This window comes from Hyla sarda, chromosome 1 (genome assembly GCF_029499605.1).
Source record: "Hyla sarda isolate aHylSar1 chromosome 1, aHylSar1.hap1, whole genome shotgun sequence".
In the NCBI taxonomy this organism is placed as follows: domain Eukaryota; kingdom Metazoa; phylum Chordata; class Amphibia; order Anura; family Hylidae; genus Hyla; species Hyla sarda.
Window position 1 is genome coordinate 109,697,236 of NC_079189.1, and position 18,075 is coordinate 109,715,310.

At 43.7% G+C, this 18,075-nt stretch overlaps 1 protein-coding gene across 2 annotated transcripts in view; it reads left to right on the forward strand.

The window, feature by feature from the left end:
* CASP3 (caspase 3) overlaps window positions 1–18,075 on the forward strand; it is a 32,362-nt gene that overhangs the window by 1,215 nt on the left and 13,072 nt on the right. For both annotated transcript variants that reach the window (XM_056560117.1, XM_056560124.1), the window contains exon 2: window positions 17,686–17,778. In XM_056560117.1, coding sequence (XP_056416092.1) covers window positions 17,686–17,778 — 93 coding nt within the window. The remainder of the gene's footprint in view (window positions 1–17,685; window positions 17,779–18,075) is intronic.

Here is an 18,075-nt window from a genome sequence, read left to right on the forward strand (position 1 = left end):
TCCACACTCCATAGCAGTTTTTCCCAGCCAGTGTGCCTCCAGCTGTTGCAAAACTACAATGGGCATGCTGGAAATTGTAGTTTTGCAATAACTGGAGGCACATTGGCTGGGAAACGCTGCTCCTATCTTTCAGCATGTTCTGGGTGCATCTATGTACACTGGGAGTTGCAGTTGAAAACCACAGCTTTATAGCTACTTTGTGTCTAGGACAGTTGTTTGTTACTAAATATGGTTTTCGTTTGGGACCTCTTCAGGCTTATATCCGCTGTTTCAAACATGATGGACTCTTAAGCGAAGTCCCCTAAAAGCTGGATTTACCCTGATGTATTCTTTGCAGCAGTCAGGTGACCTCTTGTGTATTCTGTACTATGGTGTATTAGCAGGCAGCTCTCCAGGAAACCTGGCGTGTATTTGGGCCATGTAGGCACACAATGGGTTAGGTTCTTATTGTCCTGCCCAGGACTGGCCCCTCAGGCTTGTTTGTTACTGTAGGAGCCGCTCGGGGGGTAACTGAGGTGATGGGGGAGTAGCTGTAGTGAAGACAAAGGGGTGATCCTGGAGGAATGGGCAGAGTCCTGTTCACATGTGACTGTTGTTTTGCACTTGTCTCTTTGTGTCTGCGCAGTCTCCTGTTCCTGTGGATGATTCATGAGGACTTGTCAGGACCATAGCTGACACTTCTGCAGTGAAGCTGCTATCAGCACTTCTGGATGGCAGATTGCACATTATGTTCTCAGGCTGGGGTCACACCACGTTTTTACAATACAGTTCCCGTATCAGGTTTTTGATGGGGGGGGGGGGGGGGAGAAACAGATTCCTCAAAACCGGACTAAACTGTATCAAAACGTGTGTACAAATTTTATCCCCCATACGGTTTGAAAAAGGATGTCCAGTTGCATCCGTTATAAGAAAAAAAAAAAAAGCATAAGTTTTTAACTCTTCACTCCATTGTGAATAAAGTTTCACTTGTTTGATTGAAATTCTTAAAAAAAAAAAAAACCTTTTGGTGTGCTCCGATCCTCCGTAGGTCCCTTTCTTCCAGTGCTGACTTGCGCTCTGGAGGTGGGTCCACCGTCTGGATTTAAATATTCATAAGTGCTGATCACATGAGCGCTCGTGCCTACTGAGCGCACGCGTGACCGGCACGTATGAATATTTAAATCCAGACGGTGGACCCACCTCCAGAGCGCAAGTCAGCACTGGAAGAGGGGGACCTACGGAGGATGGGAGCTCCGGACTGCAGGTGGGTATAGCAGTCAGACCCCGTATCGGTCTCCTGTTCACCCGCACTATAACTCGGTGTATCGGATTATAGTGCAGGTGAACAGGTGACTATTTTCCTTTAATGCAGTGATCGCTCAGTGTATGTGTCCTCCATTTATCTGTTTCGAATATACAATAATTTAAAAACCTGAACACGCCTGGAGAGCAAATGTTCATGTTAATTGTCAAAAGTGATAACTAAAAGCACTTCAGACATGTCAAAAGTCTTAGGCTCCTTTCACACTGAGTATTCATCTGTTATTAAACGTCTGTTTTCTGTGTAAAAACAGATGTATAATAATCGATGAAATAACGGGTGAATAAATATTCATCCGTTAAGACCCCTTATCCGTCATGTATGGCTGTTACACCTCTGCCTACAGACTCCCACAGCCGGGACTACTACTACTACTCCCATCATGGAACAGACCTGTTTCCATGAAGGGAGTAGTAGTTCACTGGCTGCGGGAGTCTGCAGACAGCTGAAGAGACTACATTAGTGTTTGTACTACTACCACCATCATGGAACAGTCTGTTCCATGATGGGGGTTGTAGTACAGGGGCTGAGGGATTGATCGCACCAGGTTTCACTTCTGAGACCAAAGCGATCTGAAGTTATGGTCCGCAACCCTGCGATGTATCGTGTCTTTTAACTTTCGTTTTTGAATCCCCCGCGGGGAGCCCTGAATGACCGGTACTGAGGAGCCAATCAGGGCTCTCAGCGGGAGATTTAAAAATAAACATTGTGAGTAGCAGTGGGGGCCATATGTATATTAAAAGCGCTGTGGGGGGCAAGATATATAGCGCTGCAGGGGGGGGGGCAGACATATAGCCTATATATCTAGCCCCCCAGCGCATTTATAATATGCCCCCTGCAGTGCATTTATTAATATATATATATATATACCCCGCCAGCGCATTTATACATATATACCCCCTCCACAACGCATGTATAATGTACCATCGCTGCGCATGCATAATGTACCCACGCAGCGATATACATATGCCACCGCAGCGCTATATGTGAAAAGCATTCTAGCAGCAGCATCGGCCGGTGGCATATGTATATAGATGCGCTGGAGGGGGGGGCAGATAACGATATATGTTTGCACCCCCAGCGCATCTATATACATATACCCCTGCAGCGCCATGAATGAAAAGGCCGGCCGATGCTGATGCTAGAATGCTGTTCACATATAGCGCTGCAGTGGCAAATGTATATTGCTGCGCTGCGGGGGGCACACTATACATGCGCTGCGGGGGGTTATATATTAATGGGTTGGTATATATTTATTAATGCACCAGCAGGGGTCATATATGTATTAATGCGCTGGGGGGCTACATATATGGGCTATATGTCTGCCCCCCCCCCCCCCCCCCCTGCAGCGCTATATATCTTGCCCCTGATGGCGCTTTTAATATAGATATGCCCCCCCCCCCCCCCCCCCCCCCCTTGCTACTTACAATGTTCATTTTTAAATCTCCCGCTGAGAGCCCTGAATGAATCCTCAGTACTGGCCATTCAGGGCTCCCCGCGGGGGATTTAAAAATGAAAGTTAAAACACACGATACATCGCAGGGCTGCGGATCATCCCGTCCTGCTTAATAACTTCGGACAGCATCGGGTCTCAGAAGTGAAACCCGGTACGATCAATCCCTCAGCATTTCCATGATGGGGGTAGTAGTACAAACACTAATGTAGCCTCCCCAGCTGTCTGCTGACTCCTGCAGCCAGAGAACTACTACTCCCCATCATGGAAACAAGTCTGTTCCATGATGGGAGTAGTAGTCCCTCAGCACTACAGGAGTCTGCGGATGTCACCTCCTTCTGAGCATGCTCAGAAGTAATAACTGATATTATGAACCAGGTGCAAACGGCACAAGGCACATGACATAAAGGCTCATCCATTTGCCATGGACGTCGGTGTAAAAAATAACGGCCATTAATTTATCCGTTTCTTGTGACGGAAGAAAAACTAGTTCATGTTCCGTTAATTCTTCCGTCACAACTAACGTCCGTTATTCATGACGGGCCATAACGCATAATCAAAAAATCCCATAGACTTTAATGGGATTTTGTAACGGACGTTTAACATCCTTTTATAACGAATCTTTTAACAGATGAATTTTATAGTGTGAAAGCAGCCTTAACTGTTCGGGGTCTTGGTGCGGAGACCCCTATGGATTGTTAAAACAATCTGGTAAGAAGTGATCTGCCGCGGGCTTGTTCTCCTGCAGTCTTCTTAGTGCGGAAGACAGGCTCCTGAGGGGAATTTATCATTGCCTGGGCATTCAGCATGTGTACCTCCTACAGTGGGGATCAAAAGTTTGGGCACCCCAGGTAAAAATTTGTATTAACCCCTTAAGGACTGAGGGGTTTTCAGTTTTTGCACTTTAGTTTTTTCCTCCTCACCTTTTAAAAATCATAACCCTTTCAATTTTGCACCTAAAAATTAGGGATCGACCGATTATCGGCATGGCCGATAATCACGATTTTTGGCATTATCGGTATCGGCAATTATCTTGCCGATAATGCCCCGCCCCCCCCCCCCCCCGCACCGCGACCGCCACCCCCCTCGACCCACCGCACCGCGTCGCACCCCCCACCGTGATGCTAGGCGGTATACCGGTATGGATTTTTTCCCATACCGCTATACCGGTCGGGCCCCTCCCCCACCCTCCGAGTCAATAAAAAAATTAAACTTACCCGAAATGGGGGTGTTCCAGGCCATCCTTCCTTCCTTCATGTAGTGTCCGGGGGCGTTCCGGGTGGAGGGTGGTCCGGTCCGGGCTGTCCTTCTTCTTCTTCCACGGTCTTCTTCTCCACTCCGGGCAGGCTCCGGCCTAGTACGCTGCATAGACGCCGCTACGCAGTGACGCCCGTGTGCAGCGACGCACCTGACGTCACTGTGTAGCGGCGTCTATGCAGCGTACTAGGCCGGAGCCTGCCCGGAGTGGAGAAGATGACCGCCGGAGAAGGACAGCCCGGACCGGACCACCCTCCACCCGGAACGCCCCCGGACACTACATGAAGGAAGGATGGATGGCCTGGAACACCCTGACAGGTAGGGGAGAGAAGCGGGTGGTGGCGGTCTATGGCCCCGCAAAAGCCACTGCAGATCATTGATTTAAAGCGCCCGCTTTAAATCAATGATCTGCAGCGGTGTCGCAGGGGGTTAAATAGCCGATACTTATACCGGAATATCGGTATAAGTTATCGGCTATCGGCCCTAACCTGCACCGATTATCGGTATCGGCCCTAAAAAAAGATATCGGTCGATCCCTACTAAAAATCCATATGATTGCTTATTTTTTGTGCCACCAATTCTACTTTGCAGTGGCATTAGTCATTTTACCCAAAAATCTACAGCGAAACGGAAGAAAAAAAATCATTGTGTGAGGAAATTAAAGAAAAAACGCCATTTTGTAATTTTTTGGGGGCTTCCGTTTCTATGCAGTACATTTTCAGTAAAAATGACACCTTCCCTTTATTCTCTAGGTCCATACGATTAAAATGATCCCCTACTTATATAGGTTTGATTTTATCGTACTTCTGGAAAAAATCATAACTACATGCACGGAAATTTATACGTTTAAAATTGTCATCTTCTGACCCCTATAACTTTTATTTTTCTGCGTATGGGTCGGTATGAGGGCTAATTTTTAGCGCCGTGATCTGACGTTTTTAGCGTTACAATTTTTGTATTGATCAGACTTTTTGATCACTTTTTATTAATTTTTTTTTTTTCATGATATGAAAAGCGACCAAAAATGTTATTTTGGACTTTGGAATTTTTTTGCACATACGCCATTGACCGTGTGGTTTAATTAATGATATATTTTTATAATTCGGACATTTACGCACGCGGCCATACCACATATGTATGTTTTTATTTACACTTTTTTTTTTTTTTTTTTTATGGGAAAAGGGTGGTGATTTGAACTTTCATTTTTTTATGACCTTTTGTTAACTTAATTTTTTTTTTTCATTTTTTTTTTTTTTTTTTTTTTTTGCAGTGCTATAGCTCCCATAGGGACCTATAGTACTGCACACACTGATCTCCTATGCTGATCCCTGCAGAGCCATAGCTCTGCACGGATCAGCGAGATAGGGGCTCGATTGCTCAAGCCTGTAGTTCAGGCTTGGAGCAATCAAACCCTGATCGGACACCGCGGACACAGGTAAGGAGACCTCCGCCTGCGTCCCAGCTGACCGGAACGATCAGCCCGACTGAGCTGCCGGGAAGCGTTTACTTTTGTTTTCAGACGTGGTGGTCAAATTTGATCGCCGCGTCTGAAGGGTTAACAGCGCACGGCACACCGATCGGTGCCGCACGCTGTTAGCCCAGGGTCCCGGCTATGATTAGCAGCTGGGACCGACCCGGTGTGATGCGGGGTCACGGCGTGACCATGTTTTTAACACCGGGAGCGGGCTCAGGACGTACAGGTACGTCCTAAGTCCTTAAGGGGTTAATGTGCATAAAGAAGCCAAGGAAAGATGGAAAAATCTCCAAAAGGCATTAAATTACAGATTAAACATTCTAATATGTCAACAAAAGTTAGATTTTATTTCCATCATTTACACTTTCAAAATAACAGAAAAACAAAAAATGGTGTCTGCAAAAGTTTGGGCACCCTGCAGAATTTATAGCATGCACTGCCCCCTTTGCAAAGCTGAGACCTGCCAGTGTCATGGATTGTTCTCAATCATCATCTAGGAAGACCAAGTGATGTCAATCTCAAAGGTTTTAAATGCCCAGACTCATCTGACCTTGCCCCAACAATCAGCACCATGGGTTCTTCTAAGCAGTTGTCTAGAAATCTGAAACTGAAAATAGTTGACGCTCACAAAGCTGGAGAAGGCTAAAGGAAGATAGCAAAAAACGTTTTCAGATGTCAATATCCTCTGTTCGGAATGTAATTAAGAAATGGCAGTCATCAGGAACAGTGGAAGTTAAAGCAAGATCTGGAAGACCAAGAAAAATATCAGACAGAACAGCTCGCAGGATTGTGAGAAAAACAATTCAAAACCCACGTTTGACTGCACAATCCCTCCAGAAAGATCTGGCAGACACTGGAGTTGTGGTACACTATTCCACTATAAAGAGATACTTGTACAAATATGGTCTTCATGGAAGAGTCATCAGAAGAAAACCTCTTCTACGTCCTCACCACAAAAATCAGCGTTTGAACTTTGCAAATGAACATATAGACAAGCCTGATGCATTTTGGAAACAAGTTCTGTGGACCGATGAGGTTAAAATTGAACTTTTTGGCTGAAATGAGCAAAGTTACGTTTGGAGAAGAAGGGGAACAGAATTTAATGAAAAGAACCTCTGTCCAACTGTTAAGCATGGGGGTGGATCAATCATGCTTTGGGGTTGTATTGCAGCCAGTAGCACAGGGAACATTTCATGAGTAGAAGGGAAAAATGTATTCAATAACATTTCTGCTAACTTGATGCCATCTGTGAAGAAAAAGCTGAAGTTAAAGAGAGGATGGCTTCTACAAATGGATAATGATCTTTAACACACCTCGAAGTCCACGGGGGATTACATCAAGAGGCGTAAACTGAAGGTTTTGCCATTACCTTCACAATCTCCTGAGCTCAACAAAATTGAAAATCTATGGATAGACCATAAAAGAGCAGTGCGTGACAGACAGCCCAGAGATCTCAAAGAACTGGAAGACTTTTTTAAGGAAGAATGGGCAAAGATACCTCAAACAAGAATTGAAAGCCTCTTGGCTGGCTACAAAAAGTGTTTACAAGCTGTGATACTTGCCAAAGGGGGCAGTACAAGATATTCACTCTGCAGGGTGCCCAAACTTTTGCAGACCCCATTTTTTTGTTTTCTGTTATTTTGAAAGTGTAAACGATGGAAATAAAATCTAACTTTTGTTGACATATTATAAGAATGTCTAATCTGTAATTTGATGCCTTTTGGAGATTTTTTCAATCTTTATGCACATTAATACACATTTTTACCTGGGGTACCCAAACTTCTGATCCCCACTGTATTTACCAAAGACGTGTGGTGTGATATTGCAAATATTTGCCACAGAATGTAAAAAGTTGCAGGTCAAAAAAAAGAAAAAGGGGAAACTTGTAGTGCAACACCACTTTAAAAAAATAAGCACTTACAGATAGACATGTTAAAATATTTTGATTGCATACACTGTTCAATGCTATGGCATATCATAGCATTGACCAGTGTTACTGGCGCTCTGCTGCTCTAGCATGCTATGCAGGCATGGAGCAGTAGATTGCCAATCGGACAACGAAGAGGAGGAAGGTGAGGACCTTACCATCGTCCAGTAAGCTGATCGGGAAATCGTGATTCTGCAACGATAGTCCTGATCAGCTCTAGAGATGAGCAAAGTTACAGTGATTCGATTCGTCACAAACTTCTCAGCTCGGCATTTGCTGACTTTATCCTGCATAAATTAGTTCAGCTTTCAGGTGCTCCGGTCGGCTGGAAAAGGTGGATACAGTCCTAGGAGACTCACTCTTAGGACTGTATCCACCTTTTCCAGAGCACCTGAAAGCTGAACTAATTTATGCAGGATAAAGTCAGCAACCGCCGAGCCAAGAAGTTTGTGACGAATTGAATCACTGTAACTTCGCTCATCTCTAATCAGCTCCGCTGAGCTGACGGGATAGTTTTTACTTCATTTAGACGCCGTTATCAAATTTGATCACAGCATCTAAAGGGTTAATGCCTGGCGTCAGACCTATCGGCGGTGCCCAGCATTAGCCGTGGGTCCTGGCTACCCGTAGCAACCGCCCACGGGGTTTAATCGTTCTCCACTCGTGAGTCCTGTTTTTTCTTCTCTATTTGACCACGGTGCTCTGACACCTCTGTCCATGTCAGAAACTGTCAAGAGCAGGAGAGGTTTGCTACGGGGATTTGCTGCTACTCTGGACAGTTCCTGACATGAACAGAAGTGTCAGCAGAGAGCACTGTGGTCAGACAGAAAGGAAATTCAAAAAGGACTTCCTCTGTAGTATACAGCAGATAAGTACTGGAAGGATTAAGAATTTTAAATAGAAGTCATTTACAAATGGTTTTTCTGGCACCTGTTGATTTAAAAAAAATTTCACCGGAGTACTCCTTTAAGTGAGTTCAGATCATCAAACCCACAGTCAGACCGTCACTTGTGGTGATAATACAAACACACACATACAAAAATGCAGTCTTACTACCGGCTTGTAGAACAAGTGTTTTACAGACAGACCATTCATTTAAATATGTGACGTTCCTTTTTTTCCTTTTTCTTCCCCCATGTGGGGCGCTGCAGGGGAATTAAACACTTCTGCTGGAGACTCCCACAGGTTACAATCATGTGGTTATCTAGGGCAGTGTTTTTCAACCAGGGTGCCTCCAGCTGTTGCAAAACTACAACTCCCAGCATGCCCGGACGGCTGTCCGGGCATGCTGGGAGTTGTAGTTTTGCAACAGCTGGAGGCACCCTGGTTGAAAAACACTGATCTAGGGGACTGTTGTTCAGTAAAAGTGCTTTAGGAATACTATCATGTTAATGTGTTGCTTAAACGTGCCTTGAGGACAGGGTTATAAGCCGCCTGCCATCATAGGGCGTGACTAACTCTGGATGCCAACTGTATGGAATGCATTTTTAAAGGGCAATCGCCTTTAATGTCATGCAGTTGCTTCAGATATACAGCTGACACGCCTGCTCATACAGCGTGCAATATGCTTTTAAGGTTGCCTATCTCCATTAGTCCTTTATAGCTTGGACTTTGTTTTCTCTGCAGGGAATTGCACGGCTTCCAGTTACTTTCTTTATATGATCACATGGCTGTTCAGTAACGCACTTTGGGGGAGATTTATCAAAGCTGTCTATGTCCCGCATCAATATAGACCAAACCACAGAGGGTTAGTCTGGTCTATTGTGCACCTAATTTATCAAATGGCGCACGGCTCTTGATAAATTTTATGCACCGACTGCATGATCTATGGTTTAGACTGTATTTAAACCTGCTCCAACATGGTCTGACATTTCGGCGCACTTTCAGCCTATGCGACTTGTCGCTGAAAAGTCGCTTTTGATAAATTCAGCACCAATGCATTTTCCAATGCATTTCAGTCTAAAATAGACTTGCATGCATCATGTTCTAAAAATCCTCTAGAGCAAAAGTCGCAGAAAAGTCGCACATATTTAGACTGCGACTTTCTGTGCGACAAATTTAGACAAGAAAAACCAGTCTAAATCCTTTGATAAATCTCCCCTTTGAGTTTTGAGCCCTTCCAATATTCTATTTTCTTTCACTTTCAGCAGCTATGCTCAGCCCCCTGTATCTCCATAGTTGTTCTTTCCTGACTATAATCATGGTGGTATATGGAAACACAGTCCTATATACTATATGGAAACACAGTCCTATATACTATATGGAAACACAGTCCTATATACTATATGGAAACACAGTCCTATATACTATATGGAAACACAGTCCTATATACTATATGGAAACACAGTCCTATATACTATATGGAAACACAGTCCTATATACTATATGGAAACACAGTCCTATATACTATATGGAAACACAGTCCTATATACTACATGGAAACACAGTCCTATATACTACATGGAAACACAGTCCTATATACAGTGATACCCAATGCTGTAATCGAGAATCTAATAAAAATATTTTTATCTACACTAGTACTTCTTTTACACGTTCCCTGAATGTGGAGGGTAAAGCCTATGTACAGATAAATGTGTTCGTGTTTGTCCTGTAAACCCACAGCTCGTATACAGAAAGTGACCGCCATCTCATATTTCTTGCCTGGATTATTGTATAATGCTGTATAGCCTGTTAGCGAGCCACAGAGACAAGATCTGGGGGACCTCCGCTTGCAGGGCGTGGATGATTAATGCGCTCTGTGGTGACTCTTGCTGGTTAGACAAGTTATATGCATAGTGGTGTGTGTGTGTGTGTGTGTATAAACATGGCTCAGATTTGACCTAGATTGCTGTGTTGAATCTATTGACCAATAATTTTCAATGCAAGTGAATGGGATTTCTACAGGTTCTCTCGCATGCAGTGGAAATAACATGTCTCTTATTTACCATGGGAATCTAATGCTTGGCCTCGTTTATGACATGTATCCTTCTCTACAGCATCTACATTAACAGCAGAATTCAGAGCTCAGGCTTGTATTCTTGCCACAGAAATGTGTTGGATTATTATCTAACCCTTATTAGATTTTGTCTGCCAATGACTATTAGAAAGAAGAAGAAAAAATTTAAAGTGTACCTGTCAGATCCCCCCCCCCAAAAAAAAAAATACAATTTTTTTTAAATATATCACTCAGTACCTAATCCTGACCATGTACATCTAATTTTTGTGTCTAGCACCTTTATTTTTTTTTCTCTCAAAGGGAGGGGGCGTGGCCTTACTGTGCAGGTCTCCACCCCCTCCCTCAGTATGCTGTCTGCTCACATCCCCCCTAGTATTAGGTAAACTACAACTCCCAGCTTGTCCTCACTGACAGTAGCGGGACACAAGCTGACAGTGGGAGGATTTTTCCTCCAGCTCTGAGCCCTGCACTCACAGCTGTCAATCAAGGAAGTGTGTCCATGACATAGGTGATGACGTATGGACACAGCAGGACTAGTATGTGTCCAAGCAGGCAGGGGGGCAGTTGTTTGACTGGCTTTTTCTGTATGAAATACTGAAAATTTTCTAATGAAAGCAATTGCAAAACCTATTGGTTCTGCATGCTTTACAACATATCAAAAGGGTTTTGTATCTGACAGTGCCCATTTAGGGGATAGGGGATAAGTACCTAATGAATGGGGGATCTGGCTGCTGGAACTCCCATAGATCATGAGACCAGGGTCCTTGTCCCCTGAGTAAACGAGGTGGCAGCATACATGCATTACTTCCCATGTGACTGCCTAAGTACACGATCTTCGGCAGGCCTATAATGAGTAAACGGAGTAGTGTTTGAGCTCTTACTTCATTTACTAGGAGAACAATGGACCCCTGTTCTTATGAATGATGGAAGTCGTCGTCCCCCCCCCCCCGAGTTCCTCTAGCTGTTACAAAACTACAACTTCCAGCATGCCTGGACAGTCTTTGGCCTCAGGCCAAATCTAGAAGATGCCCTGAAGCAGGTTTGAATCAAGTGCAGGATCTGCGCTTGCTCCAGTGCATTGAGTGTCAGCTACTATCAGTAGTCAGACTCTCGTCGCTAATGACAGATCTGCTAATGGCGATTCCACCGTTGCCCAGCATTTAATCCTTTAGATGCTGCGATTAATGCCGATCACAAATTAAAGTTCTTGGTAGCTCAGTGGAGCTCACTGATCACGTTGTGGGGATTTGGTGAGCTAAAATGGCAGAGGAGGGTCCCCTTATCTGCCTCCTGCCCCGATCACCGATCCAATGATCTAGCCTGGGCTTAGCCAGGCTAGATCAGTGGATCCCCGATCTCGCTGTGTAATGCCATGCCATAGCATTATACAGTGCATGCAATCTAATGATTGCATATAAAAGTGGGTGCGTAAAATAAAAATGATTGTAAAATCCCTCCCCCCCCCCTAATAAAAAATGAAATCACCCTTATTTTCCTATCTTAGGTTAATTCTTTAAAAAAAATTAACCTATCTGGTATTGTCACATGCATAACTGTCCAAACTATTTAAATGTTTTTGATCCCGAACGGTAAATGGTGTAAGCCTAAACAAATTCCAAACCCCAAAAATATTGTTTTGTTTTCCTCATATGTTGGAATTTTTTTTTTAATAAAAAAAAAAAAGCGATCAAAAAGTCCCATTAAATAAATAAAAATGGTACAGATGAAAAACACAGCTCACGGCGCAAAAGAGTCCTCCTACATCCCTGTATACGGAAAAATTAAAGTTTATAGCGGTCAGAAAAGGACAATTTTATGCATACGAGTTTTGTTAAAAACTTTTTTGACAACCTACCATGTTTAATATACTGTATTATTGGTTTGTAAAAGGTTTTATTTAAATCCTGGTAAACCCATAGAACAGCTGTCTGTCATGTGTTATTACATGTAAATGTGATTATGTGATAGTGGTGATCAATATATTTTTACCTAATTATACTTCATGCCATGCTGTTCATCTGATCCACTTGCACAGTCCTTAGAATAGCAGCTGATTGTTGCTCAGGACTTGTCTTTTTATCTAATCCAATGAGCTCACGGTCTCTGGAGGCTGAGGAGAACCATGGTAGCACATTACCTCATAAAGATGAAGTCATCCTTGACTGCCGGCACTACTGCGTTGTCTGAAATCAATAATTCATACTTAGAGCTTATTTTGTTCACTCCTTTGGTGGAGGAGCCTAGTGTTTTATGGAGGTAATGCCTGACAGTGGGATTCACTCATGTCCCTTCTGTGCCCTACAGTGTAACACAGGCTTTTCCAACCTTTTTATTTTAAGCATTAAACCCCTTCACGATGCAGGACGTAAATGTACGTCCTGGTGCATTGGCAATTAACACACCAGGACGTACATTTACATCCTGTACATGACCAAACATCAGAGCGATACTCGGGTCATGTGCGGCAGGTCCTGGCTGCTCATAGCAGCCAGGGACCTGCCAATGATGACCGACATCCACGATCGCGCGGATGTCCGCCATTAACCCCCTCAGATGCCGCATACAGATCTCTGCATTTGTGGGAGTGCGGTCACTAAAATGGATGATCCGATCACCTGCAGGCATCTGATCATCCTTGATGGCGGACGGAGGTCCCCTCACCTGCCTCCCGGTGTCTCCTGCTCTGGTCTGAGATCGAGCAGATTATCGCCGATAATACTGATCAGTGCTGTGTCCTATGCATAGCACTGAACAGTATTAGCAATCAAGTGATTGCTATAGATAGTCACCTATAATGACTATTAAAGTGTAAAAATATTTAAATGTATTTGGTATCGCCGTGTGCATAAATGTCCAAATTATTTAAAAAAAAAAAATGTTAATTATCCCGTACGGCGAACATAAAAAAAAAAATCCCAAATTGCGGCTTATTATTTTTTTTTTTAAACCTTTATTCCCCCAAAAAATTGATAAAAAAAAGGTAATTAAAGGTGTGTGTGTGTGTGTGTATGTGTATATATATATATATATATATATATATATATATATATATATATATATATATATATATATATATATATATATTTTTTTTTTATTTATTATAGACAAAGAATAAGTCAGCCAGCACTTACGTTGATACCAAACTATTATATGGACCTGGCCTGCAGGCGCACGCTACTAGACTAAATATACAGCAACAAAAGAATGCAGCAAATGGGGTATCAATAAAAAGTACAGGTGACTGTGCAAAAAAAAAAGAGCCCTCATACCGCCGCTTATACGGAAAAATAAAGTTACAGGTCAACAAAATAGAGGGATTTTAAAAGTACTAATTTAGTTAGTTTGTGTTTCCCCCCCCCCCCCCTCCCCCAGTACAGTAATAGAAAAGTATGTAATCATGGGTATCCTTTAATCATATTGACCCACAGAATAAAGAAAACGTATCTATTTTACCATAAAGTGTACAGCGTGAAAACAAAAAAACCTTCCAAGATTAGCAAAATTGCAGTGTTCTTATCAATTTTCCCACACAAATAGTAGGGTTTTTTTTTTGGGTTGCGCCGTACATTTTATGGTAAAATGAGTGATGTCATTACAAAGAACTGGTCATGAAAAAAAACAAACCCTCAAACTAGTCTGTGGGTGAAAATATAAAAGAGCTATGATTTTTAGAAGACGGAGTAAAAAATGAAAATATAAAATGGTTTAAGAAACCCTGCAAAGGAAACAAGGTTATCTTTTAACCTTGTAAAAAGGTAATTTTTGGCAAGGGAATAATTGACATAGGCACTGCTGGAAGGAGCAACAATGGGACGCACGCTGGAGGGTCCAGGTCACCCTGCCTGGGAGCTCGGCCTGGCTCCAGTAGCAGACTCCCGCAGGCCCCCGTACATCCCGCCCCCTCCAGCTTGCGTCCCACTGTTGCTCCTCCCATCAGTGCCTAGCGCTGGAAGGAGGTGATTTAACCCCTCAACGACTGGCTGCCGTATAAAGACTCGCAGCTGTGTGGCAGGTCTATAAAGCTATCTCGGGAGCTGGGTTCTCTTCATTCTCGTTTAGTCCTGGTTGTTATTAGGAAATCAAGTGCTGATTGGGACACCCGCCACTGACTGCACCCGCTTGGCCCTGTCAGTGCCATGTAGCAGGGGAGCACCTACCGGATCGTTAGCACAGGTCCGGGACCAGGAGAGGGGGTGGCATCCAAGCAGCAGGAGGAAGTATGGACAGTTTGCCTCCTGCTGTTGCAGAATTACAACTCCCAGCATGCACAGCCAAAGAGCATGCTGGGAGTTGTATTCATGCAATAGCTGGAGGCACACAACTACAACTCCCAGCATGCAGTTTGGCGGTCTGTGCATGATGGGAGTTGTAGTTATGCAACAGTTGGAGGGCATTTTTGCTTTTTGGGCGGGGGGAAGAAAAGAGAGAGGCAAAAAAAACAAAAAACATAAAGCTGATGCCAATTGCACCATAACAGAGGAAAAATTCCTTCCCGACCCCAATATTGTGGTTGAATTAAATCCCTGGATCTATGTTCTATCCCCATAAATCTAGTATCCATAACCTCTTATGTAGGGATCGACCGATTATCGGTATGGCCGATATTATCGGCCGATAATCACGATTTTGGGCATTATCGGTATCTGCAATTATCTAGCCGATAATGCCCCGCACTGCCCCCACCGCACCGCGACCGCCGCACCCCCGACCCACCGCACCGCGTCGCACCCCCCACCGTGATGCTAGGCGGTATACCGATATGGATTTTTTCCCATACCACTATACCGGTCGGGCCCCTCCCCCACCCTCCAAGTCAATAAAAAAATTAAACTTACCCGTAATGGGGGTGGTCCGGGCCATCCATCCTTCCTCTAGTGTCCGGGGGCGTTCCTCTGCTCCCCCGGGGCCTCCGGTAACCGGCTCCGGTCTCTGCCGCAATCCACTTTCTGGTTGCTGGTGGTCGGATGAATCAGCCAATCACCAGCCGCAGCGCAGTCCGACTTGGCCGGTAATAGGCTGAGCGGCAGTGTGACGTTTTCGGCCCCAGCCGCAGGTGCCGGTGTAGTGAAGCATTTTGTGTCATGAAGTGTTTTCACACTGTCGCTCAGCCTATTGCCGGCCGAGTCGGACTGCGCTGCGGCTGGTGATTGGCTGATTCATCCGACCACCGGCAACCAGGAAGTGGATTGCGGCGAAGACCGTAGCCAGTTACTGGAGGCCCAGGGGAGCGGAGGAAGGTATGTACATCTTTATTTTTTTTTTTTTACTGCCGGTAGTATGGGGGACAATTTTTATGGTCTGGAGTTCTCCTTTAATTTTCCATGTCTGTGTCCAAGCCTCCAGCTTCCCCAGATCCCTCTGTAATATTAGGTTATCATCCTCTGTGGTGATCACCTTACCTAGTTTGGTGTCATCTTCAGATCATTTATTTGGCATGTCCACTTTCCTTACAAGAGTTTCAACGTTAGAAAAAATTCAATATTTTCCAAATTTAGTGACATTTGGGAACTTTTCACAAAGAAATGATGCAAGTATCAACAAAAATTTACAACTATCTTAAAGTAGAATATGTCAGGTAAAACAATCTCTGAATCAGAATAAGTAAAAACATCCCAAAGTTATTAAAGGAGTACTCCAGTGGAAAACATATATATATATATATATATATATTTTTTTTTTTTTTTTTTTAATTGGTGCCAGAAAGTTAAACAGATTTGTAAATTACTTCTATTAAAAAATCTTAATCCTTCCAGTACTTATTAGCTGCTGAGTACTAAAGAGGAAATGATTTTCTTTTTGGAACACAGTGCTCTCTGCTGACATCACAAGCACAGTACTCTCTGTTGACATCTCTGTCCATTTTTTAAGAACTGTCCAGAGCAGGAGAAAATCCCCATAGCAAACATATGCTGCTCTGGACAGTTCCTAAAATGGAAAGAGATGTCTGCAGAGAGCGCTGTGCTCGTGAGGTCAGCAGAGAGCTCTGTGTTCCGTAAAGAAAATAATTTCCTCTGTAGTATTCAGAAGCTGATAAGTACTGGAAGGATGACATTTTTTTTTTAATAGAGGTAATTTTAAAAATCTGTTTTAACTCTGGTACCAGTTGATTTAAAAAAAACAAAAACAAAAAAGTTTTCCACCGGAGTACCCCTTTAAACAGCTTTGTAAATAACTTCTATTAAAATTCTTAAAGGGGAATTCCAGGCAAAAACTTTTATTTTTTATTTTTATTTTTTTATATATCAACTGGCTCCGGAAAGTTAACAAATTTGACAGATTTGTAAATTACTTCGATAAAAAAATCTTCATACTTGCAATAGTTATTAGCTTCTGAAGTTGAGTTGTTTGTTTTTCTGTCTAACTGCTCTCTGATGACTCACGTCCCGGGAGCTGTGCAGTTCCTATGGGGATATTCTCCCATCATGCACAGCTCCCGGGACGTGACATCATCATTGAGCAGTTAGACAGAAAACTTTAGAAGCTAATAACTATTGAAAGGATTAAGATTTTTTTAATAGAAGTAATTTACAAATCTGTTTAACTTTCCGAAGCCAGTTGATATATAAAAAAAAGTTTTTGCCTGGAATACCCCTTTAATCCTTCCAGTACTTATTTGCAGTTGTACATTACAGAGGAAATTCTTTTGAATATATAAATTGACACAGGTCATAGTCCTTAAAGGGGTACTCCGCTGCACATCTCTTATCCTCTATCCAAAGGATAGGGGATAAGGGGTCCCGCTGCTGGGGACCCCCCCCACAATCTCTGGCACGGCACCCCTGTTATTCCGGTCAAGAAGCAAACTCTGCTCCATGCCCGATGCAGGCTGCCACGCCCTCTCCATTCAAGTCTATGGGAGGAGGCGTGACGGCTCAGTACTAGCAATCACGTCCCCTCCCATAGACATGAATGGAGGCAGCGTGACGTCACGACACGAACGCGGATGCTGCAATCTTCCGTGTTCTAGACACCACAGCTGCCGGCCCGGAGATCGCGGGGGTCCCCAGCTGCGGGACCCCCGCGATCTAACAAATGTGTGCAGCGGAGTACCCCTTTAAGGTTAAAATGGTCTGCGTCCTTAAGGGGTTAAACACTGTTAGAATGTAGTGAGCTCACAGCCTGTATAACAGAGTATGTCGTTTCTTCAGAGTTGTCACATGAAAAGATATAATGAAATGTTCACAAAAAATGTGAGGGGTGTAATCACTTGAGATACTGTATATAACAATATAGAATATTAATTGCTGTTTGTGAACATTACAGAAAAAAATACTAAATGTCATCTAGCAAACAGAAATATGACTTCTTTGTTTTCTAGGTTTAAAGATAGAGGCACAATGGCAGACAACCAGAATGGTACTCACCAAGGCGAGGACAATATTGATGCCGGATCATATGTTTCTAGCCACCAGTAAGTTATAAAGTGTTGTATCATATGTTCATTATCTCTTCAAACCTTTTTAACCTGTTGGAGACGAAGGGCGTATCCATACGCCCGTGGGAATTTCGGCGCGCGCAGGGCGGGGACCTGGCCGGGGTGACTGCTGATATCTATAGACCCACCCCATGTCGGCGATCGGCGCAAATCGCAAGTGAATTCACACGTGCGATTTGCGCCGATTACGGGTCTATGGTGACCCGGTGACCCGGAATAGAAGGGGGATCGCGGGTGTCTAAGACTGTTTGCTGTGTGGGCATGCTGGAATTT